The sequence below is a fragment of the Mytilus trossulus genome, unplaced genomic scaffold, assembly GCF_036588685.1.
Source record: "Mytilus trossulus isolate FHL-02 unplaced genomic scaffold, PNRI_Mtr1.1.1.hap1 h1tg000211l__unscaffolded, whole genome shotgun sequence".
NCBI classification, from domain to species: domain Eukaryota; kingdom Metazoa; phylum Mollusca; class Bivalvia; order Mytilida; family Mytilidae; genus Mytilus; species Mytilus trossulus.
In genome coordinates, this window is record NW_026963311.1 from 175,737 (window position 1) to 196,958 (window position 21,222).

At 32.1% G+C, this 21,222-nt stretch overlaps 1 protein-coding gene across 1 annotated transcript in view; it reads right to left on the reverse strand.

Moving 5' to 3' along the window:
- Positions 1-849: 849 nt before the first annotated feature.
- The window catches only part of LOC134701032 (plexin-B-like), a 55,354-nt gene continuing 34,981 nt past the window's right edge, over positions 850-21,222 (reverse strand). Inside the window, exons 3-9 of the mRNA XM_063562175.1 lie at positions 14,579-14,692; positions 12,298-12,398; positions 10,581-10,683; positions 6,059-6,257; positions 4,900-4,984; positions 3,574-3,667; positions 850-960 (exon numbers count right to left, since the gene is read on the reverse strand). Coding sequence (XP_063418245.1) covers positions 850-960; positions 3,574-3,667; positions 4,900-4,984; positions 6,059-6,257; positions 10,581-10,683; positions 12,298-12,398; positions 14,579-14,692 — 807 coding nt within the window. The remainder of the gene's footprint in view (positions 961-3,573; positions 3,668-4,899; positions 4,985-6,058; positions 6,258-10,580; positions 10,684-12,297; positions 12,399-14,578; positions 14,693-21,222) is intronic.

Genomic DNA, 21,222 nt, shown 5'->3' on the forward strand with positions numbered 1-21,222 from the left:
TATTTAAATTACTCTGGTTTCATGTTCGTTTTATTGAATTTCCAAAGTATTGGTTGTACATGTATGCTCCTTACACATCATAATTAATACAGTTGTTGCTTTCATGTGTTTTATTTCTAAGAATTTGTTATAACTGACTCAGTATTTATAAGGTAATAAAACAGTTATTGAATGTGTAACAGTGCAATAGATCAAAATATATTTCCCTCGGTATGAAGATGAGCTCATTGTTATATTGCCCTCGGCCGTTTGGCTTCGGGCAATAGAACAATGAGCTGATCTTCATACCTCGGAAAATATATTTTGATCTATTGAATAGTTACATATTAAATAACTGTATACTGTTGTAGGTACAGTATTGGCAAATCTAGACTAGCAATGTATTTGAAAATTTATGTATTGTCGTTCCGCACGTTACATAAAATCATGCTCCTTTTAACAGTCAATTTTGACAAAGGCAAAACTATTTATTGATCAGGTATCTGATTTGATATTGAATAATCATACTGTATCTATGTCCCTTTTAAAATCTTCTCCTGTCTGGGACATGTTCCCAATTCTATATCTCATTCTAGCCAATAAAATATTTCCCTTATCGACAGGCAACCAAGTAGAACAGATATTAGTTACGTAGTAATTTCAAGATGGCGTGAATATGGTATAAAATAATAATAGCTTCGCACCGTGATGCAAAGCAGAAATAATAGTTCGACTATACAATATCTTTAGTTGTCTTTTGATAAAATAAGACTGATGTTCATATTTCGAGACCATGTTTAGCATTTTTTGTATTCATATATCAACACGTATGTAATATGATGTTTGAAATAACTGATTACGTATTATTTGTTATCTTACATTACTTTCAACTTCTACTAGGTAAATGGTTATATTTTCAAATCGGTTAGCATGCAACTGTAATGTGAAATTGCTATCAAGTTGGGGACAATTGTTTTCTTCCTGTAATGAAAAAAAAACCAACAATGTAGTATAACATAGCATAGGGAACATCTGTAATCAGGAATTGGCAGTTTCTGTTAATGTTTACATGTGTCGTTGTTTCATTGACTTTCAAACCACATATTCTTTGACACATATGAAGTAGAAAAGATAAAGCATGGATTTTTCTTATCATTCGATGATGTGACAATCGAGAAAAAAAAATGGACAAAATCGTGGCTTCCACAGTTAGTCCACAAAGGCCTAGCAACTTTTAAAGACGTGTTGGAAATTTTCGAATTATTTATTCTCGACCAATAGGGACTCGTGGTTCAATAGTTTGCTTGCAACAGTGTATAAAGCAACTCTCTTTAAAAAATCATGATAAAAATGGAAGTTCTGTGCTTAATATTCTATATGCAAGCTCTGCTTGAATTTTGCTTTGAAGAATTGTCATATTCATATCAATGAGTATAGAAGGTCTATAAGATAAATAATACTGAAGTTGTCGTTTGGTGTTGGTCTTTTAAATTATTATTTGTTGATGCCCGAAAAGGTATGAATAAAGATAAATGAAAAAGACGGTATCAGATAAAATGTATAAACATGATCTCCGATGTTTTATTAACTATAAAATACATGTATGGAAAAGATTACCTTTTCTACTCGTCGTCGTCGTCGTCGAGATGTTTGAATATTGTCTTTATTGAAACTAACATTGATTTCATTATGAATTTGACAGGTAAATACAAAACTGATCAAATGTTTTGTTACAATAACAATGATAGATTCTTTGTTTACTTATGTTTTTACTAATTACCTTATAGGTATTCAACAATAGTTATCAAAGGTACCAGGCTTATAATTTGATACGCCAGACGTGCGTTTCGTCTACATAAAACTCATCAGTGACGCTCAGATCAAAATAGTTACAAAGCCAAACAAGTGTATAAAGTCGAAGTGCATTGAGAATCCAAAATTCCAAAAAGTTGTGCCTAATATAGCTAAGGTAATATATGCTTGGAATAAGAAAAACAAAAGTATTTCGAATAATTCATACTTTTGTAAACAGTGAATTTTTAAAAGTGACCAAGAAGTGGCAAAACTTATGGTTATAATCAGTGCTATAGTGGAACGAAAACACTTTTAAAATGGGAGAAACCACTATAAGTTACAAAATATAAACGGAAGAGGAAATTATCACGATAAGATTTGTATGTCATTTTCTCGATTTATAGCTGTGGTGGCAGCGATTCTTATTTATGTAACAGTACTGCTAAATCAGAATAAAATCCAAACGTGAAAGCACAGTGCGGCTTTCAACAATACAGCACGTTATATAGAGATCTTTAGGAAAATTACAAAAACATACTTTTCCACTGAAAAAATTGCTAATTGGAAAGTTGGCACTAATTTCAGACAATCCCCTAAACGTAAATAATGTATTTAGAGACGAATACTGTTACAAATATTTTCTCCAGTGCCCCATTTAATAAAAATCTTTTAGAAAATCCATTTTAAAATAAATTTGTCAGTATAAAAAAGAAGATGTGGTATGATTGCCAATGAGACAACTATCCACAAAAGACCAAAATGATACAGATATTATCAACTATAGGTCACCATACGGTCTTCAACAATGAGGAAAGCCCATACCGCATAGTCAGCTATAAAAGGCCCCGATAAGACACTGTAAAACTATTCAAACGTGAAAACTAACGGCCTTATTTATGTAAAAAAATGAACGAAAAACAAATATGTAACACATAAACAAACGACAACCACTGAATTACAGGCTCCTGACTTGGGACAGGCACATACATAAATAATGTGGCGGAGTTAAACATGTTAGCGGGATCCCAACCCTCCCTCAACCTGGGACAGTGGTATAACAGTACAACATAAAAACGAACTATAAAAATCAGTTGAAAAAGGCTTAACTCATCAGATAGACAAAGACCTTGTGTGTCTTTACAAGCCAAGAAAATTGCAAAACAAAATACAGAAATACATTAAGGGAAAATCAATGTATTCCAAAATTTCTCGTTTTTCGTATCGATAACTTTGAACATAAACATATTGACGCTGAAACCAATAGACGCTCCCCATTTTTTTCATCTTTATTAATTGTATTCCAACCATACAGGGGAAATTCTAGCTTCAACTCTAATACAATTAAAAATAATTATTTTTGTAACAGTACCTTTGAATTAAGACCATCAAAAGGTTTAATTATAGGCGATCACTTGAAACGCATCGAACTCACAGACAGACCGATAAACAGACAAAGGGATGGACGGACGTACGAACAGACAAACGGACAATGCGATGACTAAATGTTTCCGATTTTTTTTTAAGGAACAAAACAAGGTCAATAAAAAAAAACCTTATATTTTACAGAATGATACGAACTGTCAGTAGAGACAACATAACTGTTTGCAAGGTTGCGTCATTCGTATGCCAAATGACAGTTTCTAACTAAATGGAATGGAGATAAGAATATTGCACCTAAGAAGTCAATATTTGAAATACTTTCAAAATTACCCATTAATACACACTTTATGTAATGCTTCGATCTATATAATACAGTACCATATGAAACGATGTATTAAACTATGTAGAAATTACACATACCTGAATTGTTAAATTACTTTCAGGTTTATCACATACAAAATTTATTGGATCCCAGCTTTCACAAGCATAATACCATTTTCTACATTTCTTACATCTGTCAAAACGAGTAAGTCATTATTACTTTTATTTTAGTTTTAACAACGAAAGAGAAGAAATAGATGTCTACTATCCGTTTTCTGAAAGCTCCTCTTTGAGGAATCATAATTCATGTATTGTTAATTCGAGTTTTGGCCATGAATATATTACGTGAAATACGTTGCACTGACATGTACGTAAACACCGATAAACCAATCAAAAAGCCACTAAAAGTCATTTGTCTTCCTGTTGTGTATAAACGTATATATTAAGTTATAATTGTTAATTCAATATTGTTACAGTGTGGCTCTTTAGTTTTTGAGTTTTGTATGTGTTTTTTACGCCACTTTTAAGTACCGGTTTTTGGCTATTTCGTGGCGGCCAGTTTTTATTGGTGGGGGAAACCGGAGTCCCCGGATAAAACCACCAACCTTTGATAGGAAAACTGACAATCCTAGTCAATTAAGATTGGAGTCGAGTGCACCCGCTCTAGCGGGGTTCGAACTCACAAACTTAGTGTATGGCTAGTGATGACAGTAGAAGAACTACTTAGAACACTCGGCTACCGAGGCCCTCTTTACGATTGAACACAAAATACGTTAACTTTGATGTTTAATCAAAAAGATCTTATATTATTATAAGTAGCTATTAAGATTAAGTTATCGTTTTATGTAAGTACATATTCTGCTAAGCTTTGTGTTTTTTCGTGTTTTTTTAACTTTTGAATACAAAGATTTAATAGCTTAAATGTAAGTTTGTCAGGCGAAAAGAAGCGTTGACACGACGTAAAACCTTGTTGAACTGTGCAAATTACATAATTGCGCCTACTGAAGGTATCAATCAACATGGTTCTACGTGTTCTCATTATGATATTTCCTTAAAGTGTTCATAATGACATTTGTTTCAAATATGGTGGCGATTGTAAAAAAGGCAAAATAATATGTAGCTAAAGATATATGCTGATATTGTGAACCCTAAGGGAACACCATACCAAATGTGGTGTATGTACCATCATATGGAATTATTTGCCACCCTCCCGCGTAACTAATGGTTGTACTATTTTTGTTATCTCTGAATCTAAAATATTTGTTAATTGCTATTCAAAAATTTCACTTCTTTGTAAATAGAATGTTGTCGGAGTTAGCAGGGAGGGTGTAAAAATCAATACAATGCATAATAATAATAACAAAAAACAAAATAAATAAAAAAAAACAGTTTATGACAAATAAAGTAGAAATTGCAAAAACCTACGTTTTTAAATCCTGACACTTGTAAAATTCAATCGTGGCATTTCCAATTATGACTGCTTCATACATTATATCAAATGTATAACAACCTATAACATAATTCTATCAAAATGTATGTGTAACAGTACAACTTTTTATCAGTCTTCTTATAAAAAGGTAAATGTGATGTGTAAGAACATATAATTTTTGTCGGCCTCCATTAATGTTAAGAAAAGGTGGTTAATTCTATGAAATATCAGTTCTATGTATCGATTGCTTCCAAATTAAGAGCGAACGTAAACTGTACGTATTGACCTCCATTCTCAACGCTGGATTAAAACCATTAATTTTTAAAATACCTAACATGATAATCTTTAAAATTTTATCATATTTTCTACGATGTACATATATGGACGACTAGTAACACATTAGCCTGATATATATCATTAGATGATAATGAGTTCTTCACTTCATTTTCTGCAGGGCCAATGTCCGTTGCTTGTATGTTAAAATATTTGGTTACATTAACAGGTACCCTCAGTGCCAATTGCCTTTGAAGATATTTCCATTTTCTAATAGTCAATCATTCTTTTCTAGTATTCACAATACCATACATAGATTCTTAATATGTTTAACAACATTTCGAAGTATTTTTGAATATTTGACAAACTTCCTACAGATGGCTCACAACTGCAATTTTAACAAATTGTTAGCAAATTTTTAGTTTTCTGAACGATCCGCCACATATTTCATTTGCTAGTTGGCCCTTTTTACAGATATATGAGACGAAGTGTAAACATAAGAACTGTGGATTTTAACACAACAGTTATCTTATTCCAGTTTGGTTTAGTTTAGTACATTGTGGTATATAAATATAACTGTCTTTTTGATACATTATTACTTCATTTTGGTCTATTTCGATCAATTTCCGTTAATAGAGTAGCTCTTTAAAGACGGGCAAAAATGAACAGTGAACATTCTCATTGTTTTTCCAGAAAAGAACTTTGTTGAATATAGTAAAACAAGCTGGGAAGAAAATACTATGGTACAATTAACAATTGTAATTTCATGAATGTTGATTAGACAACCTAACTCAATTTAATCCTAAAATATGTAAAATCTCAATATTTTGTCTTTTTTTTTCAACACAAAACTTCTTGTCTTTAGTAATCAATCCATCTTACCGGTAGTTAGATTTGTTATGTCAATTTGACACGACGAATTGCCATCAGTGTTGATACTAACATTCCCCTCTCTTCCATCTATTCTACATGTGACGTTTTCATCGCCAACCCCTTCTCTTCCATCTATTCTACGTGTGACGTTTTCATCAACATCCACTGATTTGGGAGGGAATGTTTGAAACAGTATAATAGTGTTGTCCTGAAATAGAGGTAAAAATAATCAATTTTATAAACGTTAAAGTGAAATAAAAATAAAAAGTAATTCAAAACTAGATAAAACTATATGGAAGATATAAAACTCAAATGTTAAACAGAAACCAACATCATGCAAAAACGACGAAAGCCAATTACATGTAACAGATATTAAACAATTCATGAACATAGAAAACTGGAGACTGAACAACACAAACCACCAAAAACCGAGATGATCCTAGTTGCTTCGGAAGTTAAAGCATATCATGCTTCACATGTTGCACCCGCCAAGTTTTTAAAGGTTAGCTCAAATTTAAAAATAAGTATCAATTGGTAATATGTCACAATCGAAGAAAAGAAGACGGGATTGTGGTTACAACTGATGAATATAGTTGAGAATGGAAATGGGAAATGTGTCAAGGAGACAACAACCCGACAAAAGAGCTCGAGCAGAAAACAGCCGAAGGTCATCAATGGATCTTTAACACAGCGAGAAAATCCCGCACCAGAAGGCGGGTTTCAGCTGGCCCCTGAACAAAATATGTACTCCATGAAGTTCAAGGAAAATAGACGCCACACTTTAAAACATAAATGAACTAAAATTTAGACATAGATGAAGTATATAAAAATGTCGGGTATATTTTGTGAAAGATATTAATGATTCAAACTGTGACTGAGGAAGAGATCAAACTTTCAAAGACATAAACAAAAATTGAGAATGGAAGTTGTAGAAACAATATTATACTGATAAATCAATAACCTCTGTTCTTTGATAAATACAATAATAGTTTGTTTATGAGTTTGACTGTCCCTCTGGTATCTTTCGTCCCTCTTTTGCAAGAATATCAATTGGTAAACAAATATTGTTTTCTAATTGTTAAGTCTGGTCACGCATTGTCTTTCGCGATCAAAATAATGTGTTGCCTGATCTTTCACGATCAAGTTTGATGAAAACTCAACAAAAGTCAAGGTTTTCATAAACAAGTGAACGGTTTCAAGGGAAGAGCTAGCGTACTTTTATTTTATTGTACTATCGGACATACCAAAGATTAAGTTTCAAATATATCATGATATATTGGAATGTGACCATTAAAGGTACAAAAAGCGTGGTTTTTTTTTTGAATCCCATAGACATGTATTGCGCCTTTTGTGTTTTCTCATAAAGTACTTCACATTTTCTTTATCTTATTGCACAGTATTGTTGAGAAACTTGAATCGTTTTGACAGACATATTTTTTTTTCGGATTTGTTCCGTGTTTTGAAAATTCAGCGAATTTTTCACATATTTTGAGGTAGAATTTACATTTGATTACATTCACGATACGGTACCAGATCTTTCACGATCCAAACGCAATGCTTGGCCACCGTTAGGTATTTTTTCATGATCAATTCTCTCGATAAACCGAATGACACCCGTGAATTAGCACCGCCACAAAAAAAATAAAAAAAATAAATAAGCACCATGGAATGCAGCTATCTTCCAATAGGTCTTAAATGAAGGCTCTGGATCTAAACAACTTGGTTGGGAAAGAATCTGATAAGCATAAACCATTGGTATACTGGCCACTTGAAGATGTCCATCCATCTCATATATTTATATGCACAACAAAAAATAATAATTAAGCACCACGGACTGCAGCTATCTCCCAAAAGGTCTAAAAATCATGCATTAGGGTCTAAACCACTTGTTTTAGGGTATTATCTGATAAACACAACCCATTGGTCCACAAGACTTGGTGGTCCAGTCTGCAAGTTAGAGATGACCCCCATCTCATATGCTTATAACACCACAAAAAAAACACCAACATTAAGCAACACGGGCAGCAGCTATCTTCCAATACATCCAACAAGCAAGGTTCTGGGTCTTAATTGCCCTGTTGTTGTCTTATCTGGTTTCTATGACCCATTATACACCAGTTTCAGTGGTCCGGACTTTAGGGTTACGTTGTCAAGTCCTAAAAGGATGCCTATCGTGAAGTATTTTTTTTAGCACTACCAAAAATGAACTAAGCACCACATGGTCTGTAACTACCATCCAGCAAGGCCCAGAGTCTAAATTACTCTGTTGTAGTCTTATCTAGGTTCTATGGCCCATTTGTCCACCATACTTAGTGGTTCGGACTACAAGGCTAGCATGTTCAGTCCTACAATGGTGCCTATAATGATGCATATTTATGAGCACCCCGCACCTCCACCAATCTGCCATAGCCGGAACAAACACGGTTCTGAGTGTAAATCACTATGTTGTGGTTTTTAAAGTGTGAAAGAACTGAAAAAAACCTTTAATTCAGCTTTTTTTTGGCATGCATAATCACATGACTTAAAAATGGCAACTTGTGAAGAGCAAGAAAAGAACAACAAGGTATAAATCGTGCGCTTAAACGGGTACATACGTGCATATAGGTTTTTTTCACCTCTAAGAACCAATAGTTACCACAAGAGACAAGACAAAAATTGAAATGTTTTTTTAAAAAGGTGCAACGTATAACACACGTATTATAAGCGAATAAGGAACAAATAAGTAACAGGGTATCAGTCGAGCGCTGAAACGGGTACATACACGCTTATAGGGTTATTTCACCTATAAGAACCTATAGTTACCACCAGAGACAAGGAAAAACTTGAAAAGATATTTTTCTTAAAAGTTGCAACGTATAACACACGTACTATTATAAGCGAATAAGTAACGAATAAGTAACAGGGTATCAGTCGAGCGCTGAAACGGGAACATACACGCTTATAGGGTTATTTCGCCTCTAAGAACCAATAGTTACCACCAGAGACAAGAAAAAAATTGGAAAGATTTCTTTTAAGAAGGTGCAATGTATAACAAACGTATTATAATAATCTTTATTTGTCATATAAGTAACATTATACTTGTGACATAAACAAAAGTAACAACAACAATAAAATAACTGAGTTGAACACACACATATCTATATATATACAAGTAAAACTAACCAAGAGTCCCCTGTGCTCAGCTCTAAAGACTGTTTCATAAAGGAACCTGTTTTTTCACTTGGTTTATATTAGACGGATTTAGTAGGACTACTAGTTTTTGAGCATCAGATAGATTTGGAAACATAGGACTATCTATTGCCATGTCATTAAAAAGTTTTATGCGTAAAACATTATTTATTTAATTTGACAGTGGAGGAGAAAGTGATTTTCATCTTCTAAGGTTTTACAAGTTGGACATGTTCTATTGTCTCGAGGTATGTTTAGATATCTGCCCTTCTCAATGAGCAAATTATGGTCACTAATTCTAATTTTTGTAAATAAACGTCTAGTTTCAAAATTGTGATATTTTAGATAAAATTCTTGGTCTTGTTTGACTTTAATATTTTTGTAAAGAAAAAGTTTGTTATTTTCGTTCAAACTGTTAATTTTATTTTCCAGTAGTTCTGAATAAAATTTACTTGTAATATTCTTAATCCAAGTCTTTAGTTTGTTAACTTGTTCCATATTTTGACAGGACATTACTTTTTGTATATCAATATTCATTTCTTGTGTTGAATCTTTTATAAAAGTGGACCAAGTATAAACTCCTTGTGAATCAAGGTGTTTACTTAATGTATAACTTTCTTTTAGTAATGGGTTTATGTTTTCAGTATTCAATCTAGCTCAATAAAGAATTGCTTGTGTTTTTATATATTTTTCTATTGGTTGTCTACCAATTTCAGCTTTAACACCTTAATTAGCAGATCGTTTTTTAGTACCTAGAATATATTTACAGAAATTAACATGAACCTTTTCGAAGGGAGCCTTATCCAAATATTGGAAATTATCTATATCTTTGTTTTGGGAAATATAAGCGAATAAGTAACGAATAAGTAACAGGGTATCAGTCGAGTGCTGAAACGGGTACATACGCGCTAATAGGGTAAATTAACCTCTAAGAACCCATAGTAACCACCAGAGACAAGAAAAACACTTAAAAGATTTCTTTTTAAAAGGTGCAACGTATAACAAACGTATTATAAGCGAATATGGAACGAATAAGAAACAGGGTTTCAGTCGAGCGATGAAACGGGTACATACGCCCTAATAGGGTTATTTCACCTCTAAGAACCCGTAGTTACCACCAGACACGAAAAAATATGAAAATCTATTTTTTAAGGCGCAACGTATAACAAGCGTAGTATAAAGGAATAAGGAACGAATGAGTAACAGCTAGGGTATCAGCAGGGAATCAGTCGAGCGCTGAAACGGGTTCATACGCTTTTATAGGGTTATTTCACCTCTAAGAACCCATAGTTACCACCAGAGACACGAATGTCGTTGGTTTATATGAATGAATAAGACTAAATAATCAATCGTATTTACATACCGTAGTGTTGATCTTTACATGCTGAGGTATGTTGCTGAAATGTATACAGTTTCCTTCCTCTGATGAAATCCACACCGCTGAATTTGTATTATTGAAGTTGCACCTGTATTACATTACAATTTAGCTAAAATCATTTTACCATTTATATTCTTTCATATTCAAAGTATCAAAATTTTCTCCCAACTGTCCAGTTTCGTATAATTTTTTAAAGTTAAAGAGGAACTAAATAGTATCCCAAATATAGTTCAATATTCATGTTTATCTGGGGTTAATTTTTTTTGTATCTCACTCATACAAAAGAAGTATGCCTAGAATAGATTAACAATTGCTTGAAAAACAAAAAGAAATTTTGAAGCAATCAAATTGGTCAAATCTTCAACTATGAAAACAAATACAGATGTACATGTACATGTATACTATAAAGTAACTAAGGCTTCTTATACAAAGAACGGATACATCGTGTAGGTTACCTATACTGATTGATGGATTGATGGTGTTTAACACAACTTTCAGCACTAGTGTGCTATTTATTGGTGGTCAGTTTTTTAATGGAGAAGGAAGCCGGAGTGCCTGTAGAGAACACGGCATTTGGTAGGAAAACTGACACTCTTATTCATATATTGATTAAGATTGACGTTGAGTAATATATTTTTTTCTGATCGTTCATTCCAAGTCATGACGTAATACATGCACTTAATGTGTTGACATGAATATCAATAATGTGGTTATTTTTATAAATTTCCTGTTTACAAAAATTTTATTTTTTCGAAAAACTAAGTATTTTCTTATCCCAGGCATGATAGATAACCTTAGCGGTATTTAGCACAACTTTTTGGAATTTTGGATCCTCAATGCTCTTCAACTTTGTACTTGTTTGGCTTTATAATATTTTGATATGAGCGTCACTGATGAGTCTTATGTAGACGAAACGCGCGTCTGGCGTTCTAAATTATAATCCTGGTACCTTTGATAACTTATTTTAAAAACTATATAAAAAATCTGGACACACTCGAGTTTAGATCTTCTTTGAAGAAAAGATTTTAGTATGGTTTTGAGAGCTTATGAGGACCTCCAAAATGTTATTGCAGCAATGGTGATACTTGAAATCTTTGTATTTGCACAATTGAAGACCCTGGTCCTTAAATGCTTATAACATAAATTATACATGTATCACATTTTACTAACGTGACCACAATACTTTATTATGGAGATTATTACAGTTATTCGCTTGTAAACCATATACCTTTTTTCATCTGATATTCACCATATGCATCATTGGATTTTTAATTATGTAGGCTAGAGCATAAAAATAAGAAGTTTTGTCGGTAAATCCTTGAATTAAAGATAGCAATTGACGGTTTCGTCTCTTAAGTCTGTTTTTGTTGTTGTACAATAGAGAAACATGTGACACTTTAACTATGGAAATTGTTTACTTTTCTCAAACTGTTATATACTGTCTATATTAGAAAATTATAAATAATTTGTTCTTTTAATCAGACATTGATGCTTGCATTGAAAAATTCACACTTTTAGTATATGATTCATTAAAAGAACAGATTAAAACCAGAGGCTTGCATCTTACAAATTGTTATACGTGTTCCAAGAATTGTATCAGGAAATATCGATTTTAATGTGTGTACATGTAACATCCTGTATTTCTGTCCATGCATCTGTATATCAGTATAATTTCTTAAAATTCAAAACAATACTTATACACCTGTTTACTTCATAATCCCATCCACAAGATGAATCAAAGGAATTCATACAAGATTCACAGTCCGTGTGTATTGAACAATCGTTGATATCCAGTTTTCCTATCTGAAATACAGTTATCAAAATTATTGACGTATGCATAACTTTGAAACAGGGAATTTCATAGAATTGTTGTCAAGGTTTTGCAACTACTATATTTCAACCAGCATGCAAAAGTCTGAATTTCATTTAGTAAGGTGGTCATGTTGCGAACTTGTAGTGATAGTAGTTACTGTGATTGTGATCAAATATATTGTTAACTTATGTCTAAATCCGGTCAATAAGATCAAATCTTGTGTAGAATCGTGTTAGAGTGTGGTTCAAACCCGACCCAGTATAATAGTTCAGAATCGATTGGTACAGTTATAGTTTAAACTCCGATTAATCGAATCGAGGCCTATTCAGACATTTCCAGATCGGGATAAAGTCAGTCCAGTTTCGTATAGAAAATTTTGCCTGATCTGGCTCTACCTGCTTATCTGAAGGAAGTATATATATATAAACATTGAATATTGCAAAACATGAATTAAACAGAACAAACAAGGGATCTTTAGGTGGTATGGGAGTCTAAATTCAAAATGATAGAATTTGTTCATACTTTCCCAAAACGTAGTATATATTGATATATGTTCAAATTTATAATTAACATGATAGGTCACAGCGCATGTTTTCAAGTTACAGGTTGTGACAAAATGAAACATTTTGTATGGATTATACAGGGAAAAACATCATTATGTTATTAGAAGCTAAACTAAATGATATAATTGTAAAATAAATTACGAGAAGATGGCTGTTAGTAAATGCTTTGAGAATATCAAAAGAAAAGATAGGATCACTTTGCGTTTTTTCCGGCTAAAATCCAAATAGGAAATTTCCATGTAGATTTTTTCAGAAAAAGCACTAATTCAGAATTACCTTCCATTAAAATGCCAATTTAAAAACATTGAAAATCAAGAAAACATAATCTACATTTGTGAAATTTTTTTTTCTTAAAAGATATAATCTTTTAAATTTGGTTTTTGAATGCAAATTCACATTAATCATCTGCATTCCTGCATGAAAATCTGGACTCTTTTACAATCCAAGATGGCGAAAGACATGCATACCGCCTTAAACTGTAATCGGAACTACAAAATGAATACAACATGCTCATGAAGAACATAATCCAACGATGAATATATTGAACCATCTAAGTAAATTCCACGAAAAACCAACCCCATTAACATGAAATTTTAGGTCGACATAGTACATGTATCTGTTATTCGAAAAGCTCAATGTACATCTTCTTTCTACTCAAAATAGTTTCTAATGGTGTTTTTTTTAATATTTTTGAATAACATATAGTAGTGATATCTAGTTGCTTTACATCATTGCCCCTTTCCTTTCATGAATGTGACCTACCGAATTAGACTATTTACCGGATTTGTAATTACATAAGCAACACGACGGGTGCCATATGTGGAGCAGGATCTGCTTACCCTTTCGGAGCACCTGAGATCACCCCTAGTTTTTGGTGAGGTTCTTGTTGTTTATTCTTTAGTTTTCTATGTTGTGTCATGTGTACTATTGTTTTTCTGTTTGTATTTTTCATTTTTAGCCATGGCGTTGTCAGTTTGTTTTGGATTTATGAGTTTGACTGTCCCTTTGGTAACTTTCGTCCCTCTTTTTTTGGTCTCTGTTGGATATTGTTGTCTCATAGGCAGGTATACCACATCTTCTTATTCTTATTTTCTTATATGTTCCAAAATGAATGTAGGGTGTTTGAGATAACTGTATATTGCTCACTTGTTTAAAATTATCAGTTAAAGGTGATGCTATAAATGGTTAACGTCATCGATACACCCACCAATGCAAACGACATAAAATGCAATCTACAGTTCCACCCCAGTAGATAGGTGTATCTAAATATACCAAGCTCTAAATTGTTCTCATTGTATCATTTTAAAACAAAATATCTGGTTTGATGTATATTGACCTTTTGAGTATGCAATACATATGATCTTGTCCTATTTATATAAGAACTTAAGTTATAATACGAAATTAAGTCGACATGCACTTAAAAAGAATGTTTAGTAAGGCATGGTCACAAACATTACAGCTAAAAACGGTACTGGTCAATCTCAATAAAAAACTTATTAGAAAATCGATGCAGAAACTCGATATCTTGATTTAAGAAATAAACAAATTAAATTGTCCAATTATTCAGTTTAGCACGACAGATTAATAGAAATAGAATTGTATCGTACCTTCTTTTCAGTTATAAAATATACGATGTCCTTTTCAACTTTTATATTAATAATCTCCGAATTGGCTACAGACACAATCTTTGTTGTAAAGTTTCCGCTATGCAGTAAAGAAACCTACAAGCATGTTAAATATTTTATACTCAAAAACTTTTGACTAGGAAACTATGTTGAATATTCTAAACTAAATACGTTTGGATCAGAAAAAAACAACTGGTTTATACGTATATAACAATTATAATGGTATAAGTTATGGCAAAGCACATTATATATTATCAAAACTTGTTTACTTCGAACTACGTGTTTCCTATCTAATTAAAACTTACACAGGTCGAGAACTCTAGATTTCCCGACGTCAGAATATATTTGCATAGTAATTTCCAAACACAAGGCCAATACGGCCCTGAAAAACTGACCAATCGACTCACTTATCCAACTATTGCAGTCATCAAGTGACTTTGGTGACGTCACACATTACCCGCATCAAGCCCAAGTAAAATGTATAGAAATGCATAGGGGCTTTCTGGAATCGATAAAATACATTACTTTAAGTTCATGATACAAAAAGTGTGGGAATATATAGTAATTCCTCATATATTTAGAAATATAAATATGCCTTTTGGAAAAGTTTAAATTTTGATCTTCTCCCTTCCAAATGCTTTTGAAAATTTGTCTTGTTGCCTCGATAGTTCACACTGTTAAATTATACAACTACGATAAATATTGGATTTTCTGTCGTGTGTAACCTTAAATTGCGTTTTAAACAAAACAGATGGAATAATTGTGGGAATATTTGCTTATTATTATATTCATAAATATTTGAAATATCGTATATGCAATAGTTTAATTTTCTATTATGTCCTTTCCAAATTGATTTGAAAATAAGCTATTTTCAGAAAATCTGGTATTATTTTTCAAGAATGTAGGACAGAAAGTCACAGGACAAAAAGTCACAGACAAAAAGTCACGGACAAAACGTCACAGGACAAAAAGTCACAATTAATATTTTCTGACTATTTTCTTTGAATAAAAACCGCCTATATCTACAAAAAAAATTTTGTATTTCTTTTGAATTATTCAGAGACATATATACATGTATATATATCTCTGAATTATTGTATAAAATCTAACTTTGTAAACAAAATTTATCAAAAAAATATGAAAGTAAATCAAATAATTGTTAAAAAAACAAAATGTCAACGTGGCTTGGCACTTAAATGGCTTCATGGTGCTAAGAAATCCTTCTTTTTGCATGATTAAAATTAAACAAATCTTCATTTTTCAAGTATAATGACACATTTCCTAAACTTTAATATGAATATATCATATATGTATTAAAAAGTAAATATTTCAAGATATTTCTCTTATATATTCAAACAATTGTCAACATATCATTTGTGACTTTTTGTCCTGTGACTTTTTGTCCTACCAAATTTGTGACTTTATGTCCTGTGACTTTTTGTCCGTTTACCTTTTTCAAGATGGCGACCACATTACAGCGTAGGGCGACATAGTAAAAATATAATTTGTAAGAATTTACAATGAAAATCAAATAACTGTTGGATGCTGCTTTTTATATCATTTTCTTACCTTGAAGCAGTATATGCATTTGTTCCTTTTGATTAAGCTTAAACATGCTGTTGTTATTTTTAGATTTTAGAAAATTTTGAAAAATGGCGACCAAATAATTTTCAAACGTAGAGGATGTTCGACACTTATTTTGTCCATGCACATAATTCAATTTAATTTCACTGTTTATATTGCAATTAAATATGACACGTTATTGTCATTATAATAATAGCCTTGGGCATAGCTAGATTAAGGAGATATTGATTAAGTCATAACATCAACCACGGTGCATAACCATAACGGCCACTTCTGGCGGAAACGGACACTGGCTGCTAGTAGCAACGGATACTTCACACTTTATTGGTAAGTCAACTTCACACTCCTCAGAAAAAAGTATATTTATCACGTTTTAGAACAATGTCAGGTATTTATGAATTGTAACACGGAACAAAATGATAACTGACAAGATCAAAATCGAAGGGGTAGGCTTGTAATTCGGTTTGGGTTCAACAAATGTCAACGTGATCAAAGAAAACAAACATGGCACCTAATCACAATGTAAGTTTTGACAATACCTATGTAGATGTAAGTTTTAACAATACCTATGCAGGTTAGTGTTGTCCGATTACCAATGAAATTCATAACCCGAATAATTCAGTCGTTATATTCCGCTGATCTACGACGGCTACATTAACCTCGTGTGGGAGAAAATCGGACACGGAAAGGGCTTGAATTATTCGAGTTATGAAATTCATTGCGATATAATTTTATATTTATAAAAGAAGACCTCGAATGGATATAAACCGAGGTGAAATAAATATATTTTTTCAATTTTCTTTAAATCATTCATCAGGTAACCAGTAAATTTAACATAATCCTAATTGAACAAGTAGCATGCAAAGTTATCGAACGTTATTATGACTGTAATAGTTGCATATGAAGAACTACTCAGAACACTGGACACTTTTAATTTGCAAAACACTCATTTGCAAATCCGCCGCCGCCTCAAACAAGAGCTACAATATCATGTATATAACCAAAATGTGCGGAATTACATGGGATTCAATAATTTCATTGGTTGTATACTGTCACTTTCATATTAATTTTGCAATTTGAATTATAAAAACATGGGATTTTCAATATCCCATGGGACAAGGCAAAATCCCATGGGATTTACCATTATCCCATGGGATTTTGGTTAAATCCCATGGGATTTTTTTGGGTCCCATGGGATTATTGTAGTCCCATGGGATATTTTTTGTCCCATGGGACACAAAAAATCCCATGGGACTATAATTATCCCATGGGATTTTTAATATCCCATGGGACAAAATAAAATCCTATAGGATTAAAATTATAAATATATATAAATATAAAGTTATGTGTATGTTACAATGAATGCTGTTTGGTAGTAAAATGTTTTAAATGTATACGAGTTTTTTTTATATTTTTTATATATACATATATATAAAAAAAAATAAAAAATTGTCACAAACATGTTTTTTATTTGTTTATATGACAATAAAGATTATTCTTATTTTGGAATGTATAATAATAATATTTTACAGTCAAAGAATAAAGTCATTTCACTGAAACAAATTGATGAAATTTCTAAATAAATGAAAAAATATTGTTTTGAAATCTTTGTCTTGTTTATTCTATTTATATGAAAAATAGAACTGAAAACATATTTCATATTCTGACTGAATAGTTCACTCTTTTCATGAGGTAAGATATTCTTTGTTATAGGTTCATTGCAATACTTGTATAGGCAAACAATTTGAATTATATATACCTTTGTGGTGTACATAATAGTATGCTTATATTTGCAAATTTATAATATAAACACTTTTTGTTAAAGTTTTTGCTTTCTTTATTCCCAACTTGCTATGTACAATTATTCAGTCCACTATATAAGAGTGAAGTCAATAAATAATTCCATTCACTAGAATATTCCTGCAATTCTTAGACAAAACATTTTTTCAATCTGTTCTTCAAAGATCTTCCTCTGTACATCTTTATTGAATGGAGAGATTCAAATCGGAAGAAGAAGAAGAATAAAAAAAGTCGCACTATGGAGAAAAATACCAGCTTTAAGTTTTCCGTTCGGTATTGAACTGTGAATGATGACCATGAAAATCGAGATGTCTGACCTACAAATACACAAACTCAAAAATTATCAGTGAAGAGATCAATAAAATGGCTATTTTATCATGTTTATGATTAATATGATAAACTTTCATTTAAATATTCAAGTACTAAATTACAGAAATCGCTTAAATTTTATAATAGTTTAGTAAAGTGCAGCTTATTTAAAATTATAATAAAAAATATAGGCCACCGATGAGTTAAATAAGATATTACATTTCTAATGCCAAAAAATGGCATTTTTGCACCAAAGGGAGATAATTTGGAGCTCTTTCAATGATATATATATATGCATTTTAAAAGTCATCTGGGACCAAACCGAATTGATTGTTTTGAATGATTTGGTGTACCATATGATAAAGTTATAAATAAAATGAGTTATGAAAAAAAAATATTAAACATTTTTCTGAAATTGTTATACGCTAGAGCCTCCTTAAATGTCATTTGATCTGTATTGGAGAAATGTCTCATTGGAAATCAGACTGCTAAGTGTTTCTTATTTTATATCAACCCAGCCATATTATACCTGTCTAATATCAGGAGCTTGTACATAGTTCAGTGGTTGACGTTGGTTCATATCCATCATTTTTATTTTTCATAATTTTTTGTTTTTATAAATTAGTCTGGTATATTTGACGTTTGAATTGATGCTGTTTCAAATTTGGTTGGTGTTGACTTTTATAGATTACTATAACATGTATAGGGTATGGGTTTTCTCATTACTTACAGGTCGTCAATGGCCTCTAATAAGTAATTACAATGCTTACATCCACTAAATTGAACTCTGATGGATAGTTTTCTCTTTCATCATACCACATCTTATTTTAATAAATATTTAATCATTATTCAAGGAAAAAAACTTTTATAACAGTGGACTTACCATTTAGGCTTTGTTGACCTCTGTAAATCTTATTTTGTTGATAATTTCTTCTGTTTATAGTTTCTCCTTTATCTTTCATATTTTCATGTCTTGCCCTACACATAAAAGGGTAAATATCATTTAATGACAAAAATAACTACTGCATGTATTACATAATTAGTAGGCAACTGAAAATTTTGTCTTATTTGTATATAACATCAACTTACTCATCATTCTTTCTGTTCAATATCATGAATATTATCATTATTCTATGAATATGAGGTCACAGTAAAATTAACCTTGGCAGGCAGATATATGATACCTTGTAGTCATTCCATACAACAAGTAGACCTATGCTTAAAAAATCTAAGGCCAAAATCAAAAATATGTTTGTTTCCCCTCCCCCAACACGGGTCAAAAATAAGCGCCCGGGTCAAAAAATTATTTTCCACAAAAAAATCGAAATTATTTTTTTCCTGAAAATAATTTGTTTCCATTTTTGGAAAGTGCTTGAAAGCAGAAGGATTGATAATCTAAATAAATACACTCAAATTGAGCACAAACAACTGATAAGTGGCCTGGACTGGACAAATCAAACCATTCATGTGACCATGCTATGACAATCACATCCTGTTAAAAAAAACTAGAGGCTTTCAAGAGCCTGTGTCGCTCACCTGTTAATGTGTTTACTGATGTCGGCCATCTTCGTCGGTAGGCGGGTCATTAGCAACTTTTTAAAAAATAGATACCCTAGTATTATGATTGTGGTCAAGTTTGGTTAAATTTGGCCAAGTAGTTTTAGAAATGATTTTTATACAAGTTACAAAAATGACGAAAAGTTGTTCAATATTGACTATAAAGGGCAATAACTCCTTAAGGAGTCCTCTAACAATTTTGATCATGCTGACTTATTTGTAGATCTTACTTTGCTGAACATTATTGCTGTCTACAGTTTATCTCTATCTATAATAGTATTCAAGATAATAACCAAAAACTGCAAAATTACCTTAAAATCACCAATTTTAGGGCAGCAACCCAACAACAGGTTGTCCAATTCAACTGAAAATTTGTGAGGGGATATATCTTATTCTAATGGACATTTAAATCTTGAAAGATTTGCCCTAAATGTCTTAGTTTCAAAGATATAAAGCAAAACCTGCATTTTACCACTATGTTCTAATTTTAGCCATGTTGGCCATTTTGTTTGGTAGGCTGGGTCATCGGACACATTTTTTAAACTACAAACCACAATGATAATTGTGGCCAAATTGTGGCCAAGTTTGGTTAAATTTGGCAAAGGAGTTTCAGAGAAGTAGATTTTTAAAAAAGTTACAAAAAATGATGAAAAGTTGTTAAAAATTGACTATAAAGGGCAATAACTCCTTAAGGGGTCGACTGACAATTTTAGTCATGTTGACTTATTTGTAGATCTTACTTTGCTGAACATTATTGCTTTTACAGTTTATCACTATCTATAATAGTATTCAAGATAATAACCAAAAACTGCAAAATTTCCTTAAAATAACCATTTCACAGGCAGCAAACCATCAACAGGTTGTCCAATTCGTCTGAAAATTTCAGAAGCAGATAGATCTTGACCTGATCAACAATTTTACCCCTTGTCAGATTTGCTGTAAATGCTTTGGTTTTTGAGTTATAAGCCAAAAACTGCATTTTACCCCTATGTTCTATTTTTAGCCATGGCGGCCATCTTGGTTGGTTTGACAGGTCACGCTACACATTTTTCAAATTAGATACCCCAAGGATGATTGTGGCCAAATTTGGTAGAATTTGGCCAAGTAGTTTCAGAGGAGAAGATTTTTGTAAAAGTTTACGGACGACGGATGACAGACGCAGGACGACAGACGACGGACGCCAAGTGATGAGAAAAGCTCACTTGACCTTTCAGGTCAGGTGAGCTAACTAGAACCTGCCTTCCTGGTCTGTTTACAAAGGGTAAACCCGGGGGAGGGGAAACAGACATTCTTTTAAATGTGGCCTGATAAAATGACAAAACCATGAAAACTTATCATTGACCAAAGAAGAATAAAATGCGGTCATGGTTTATATA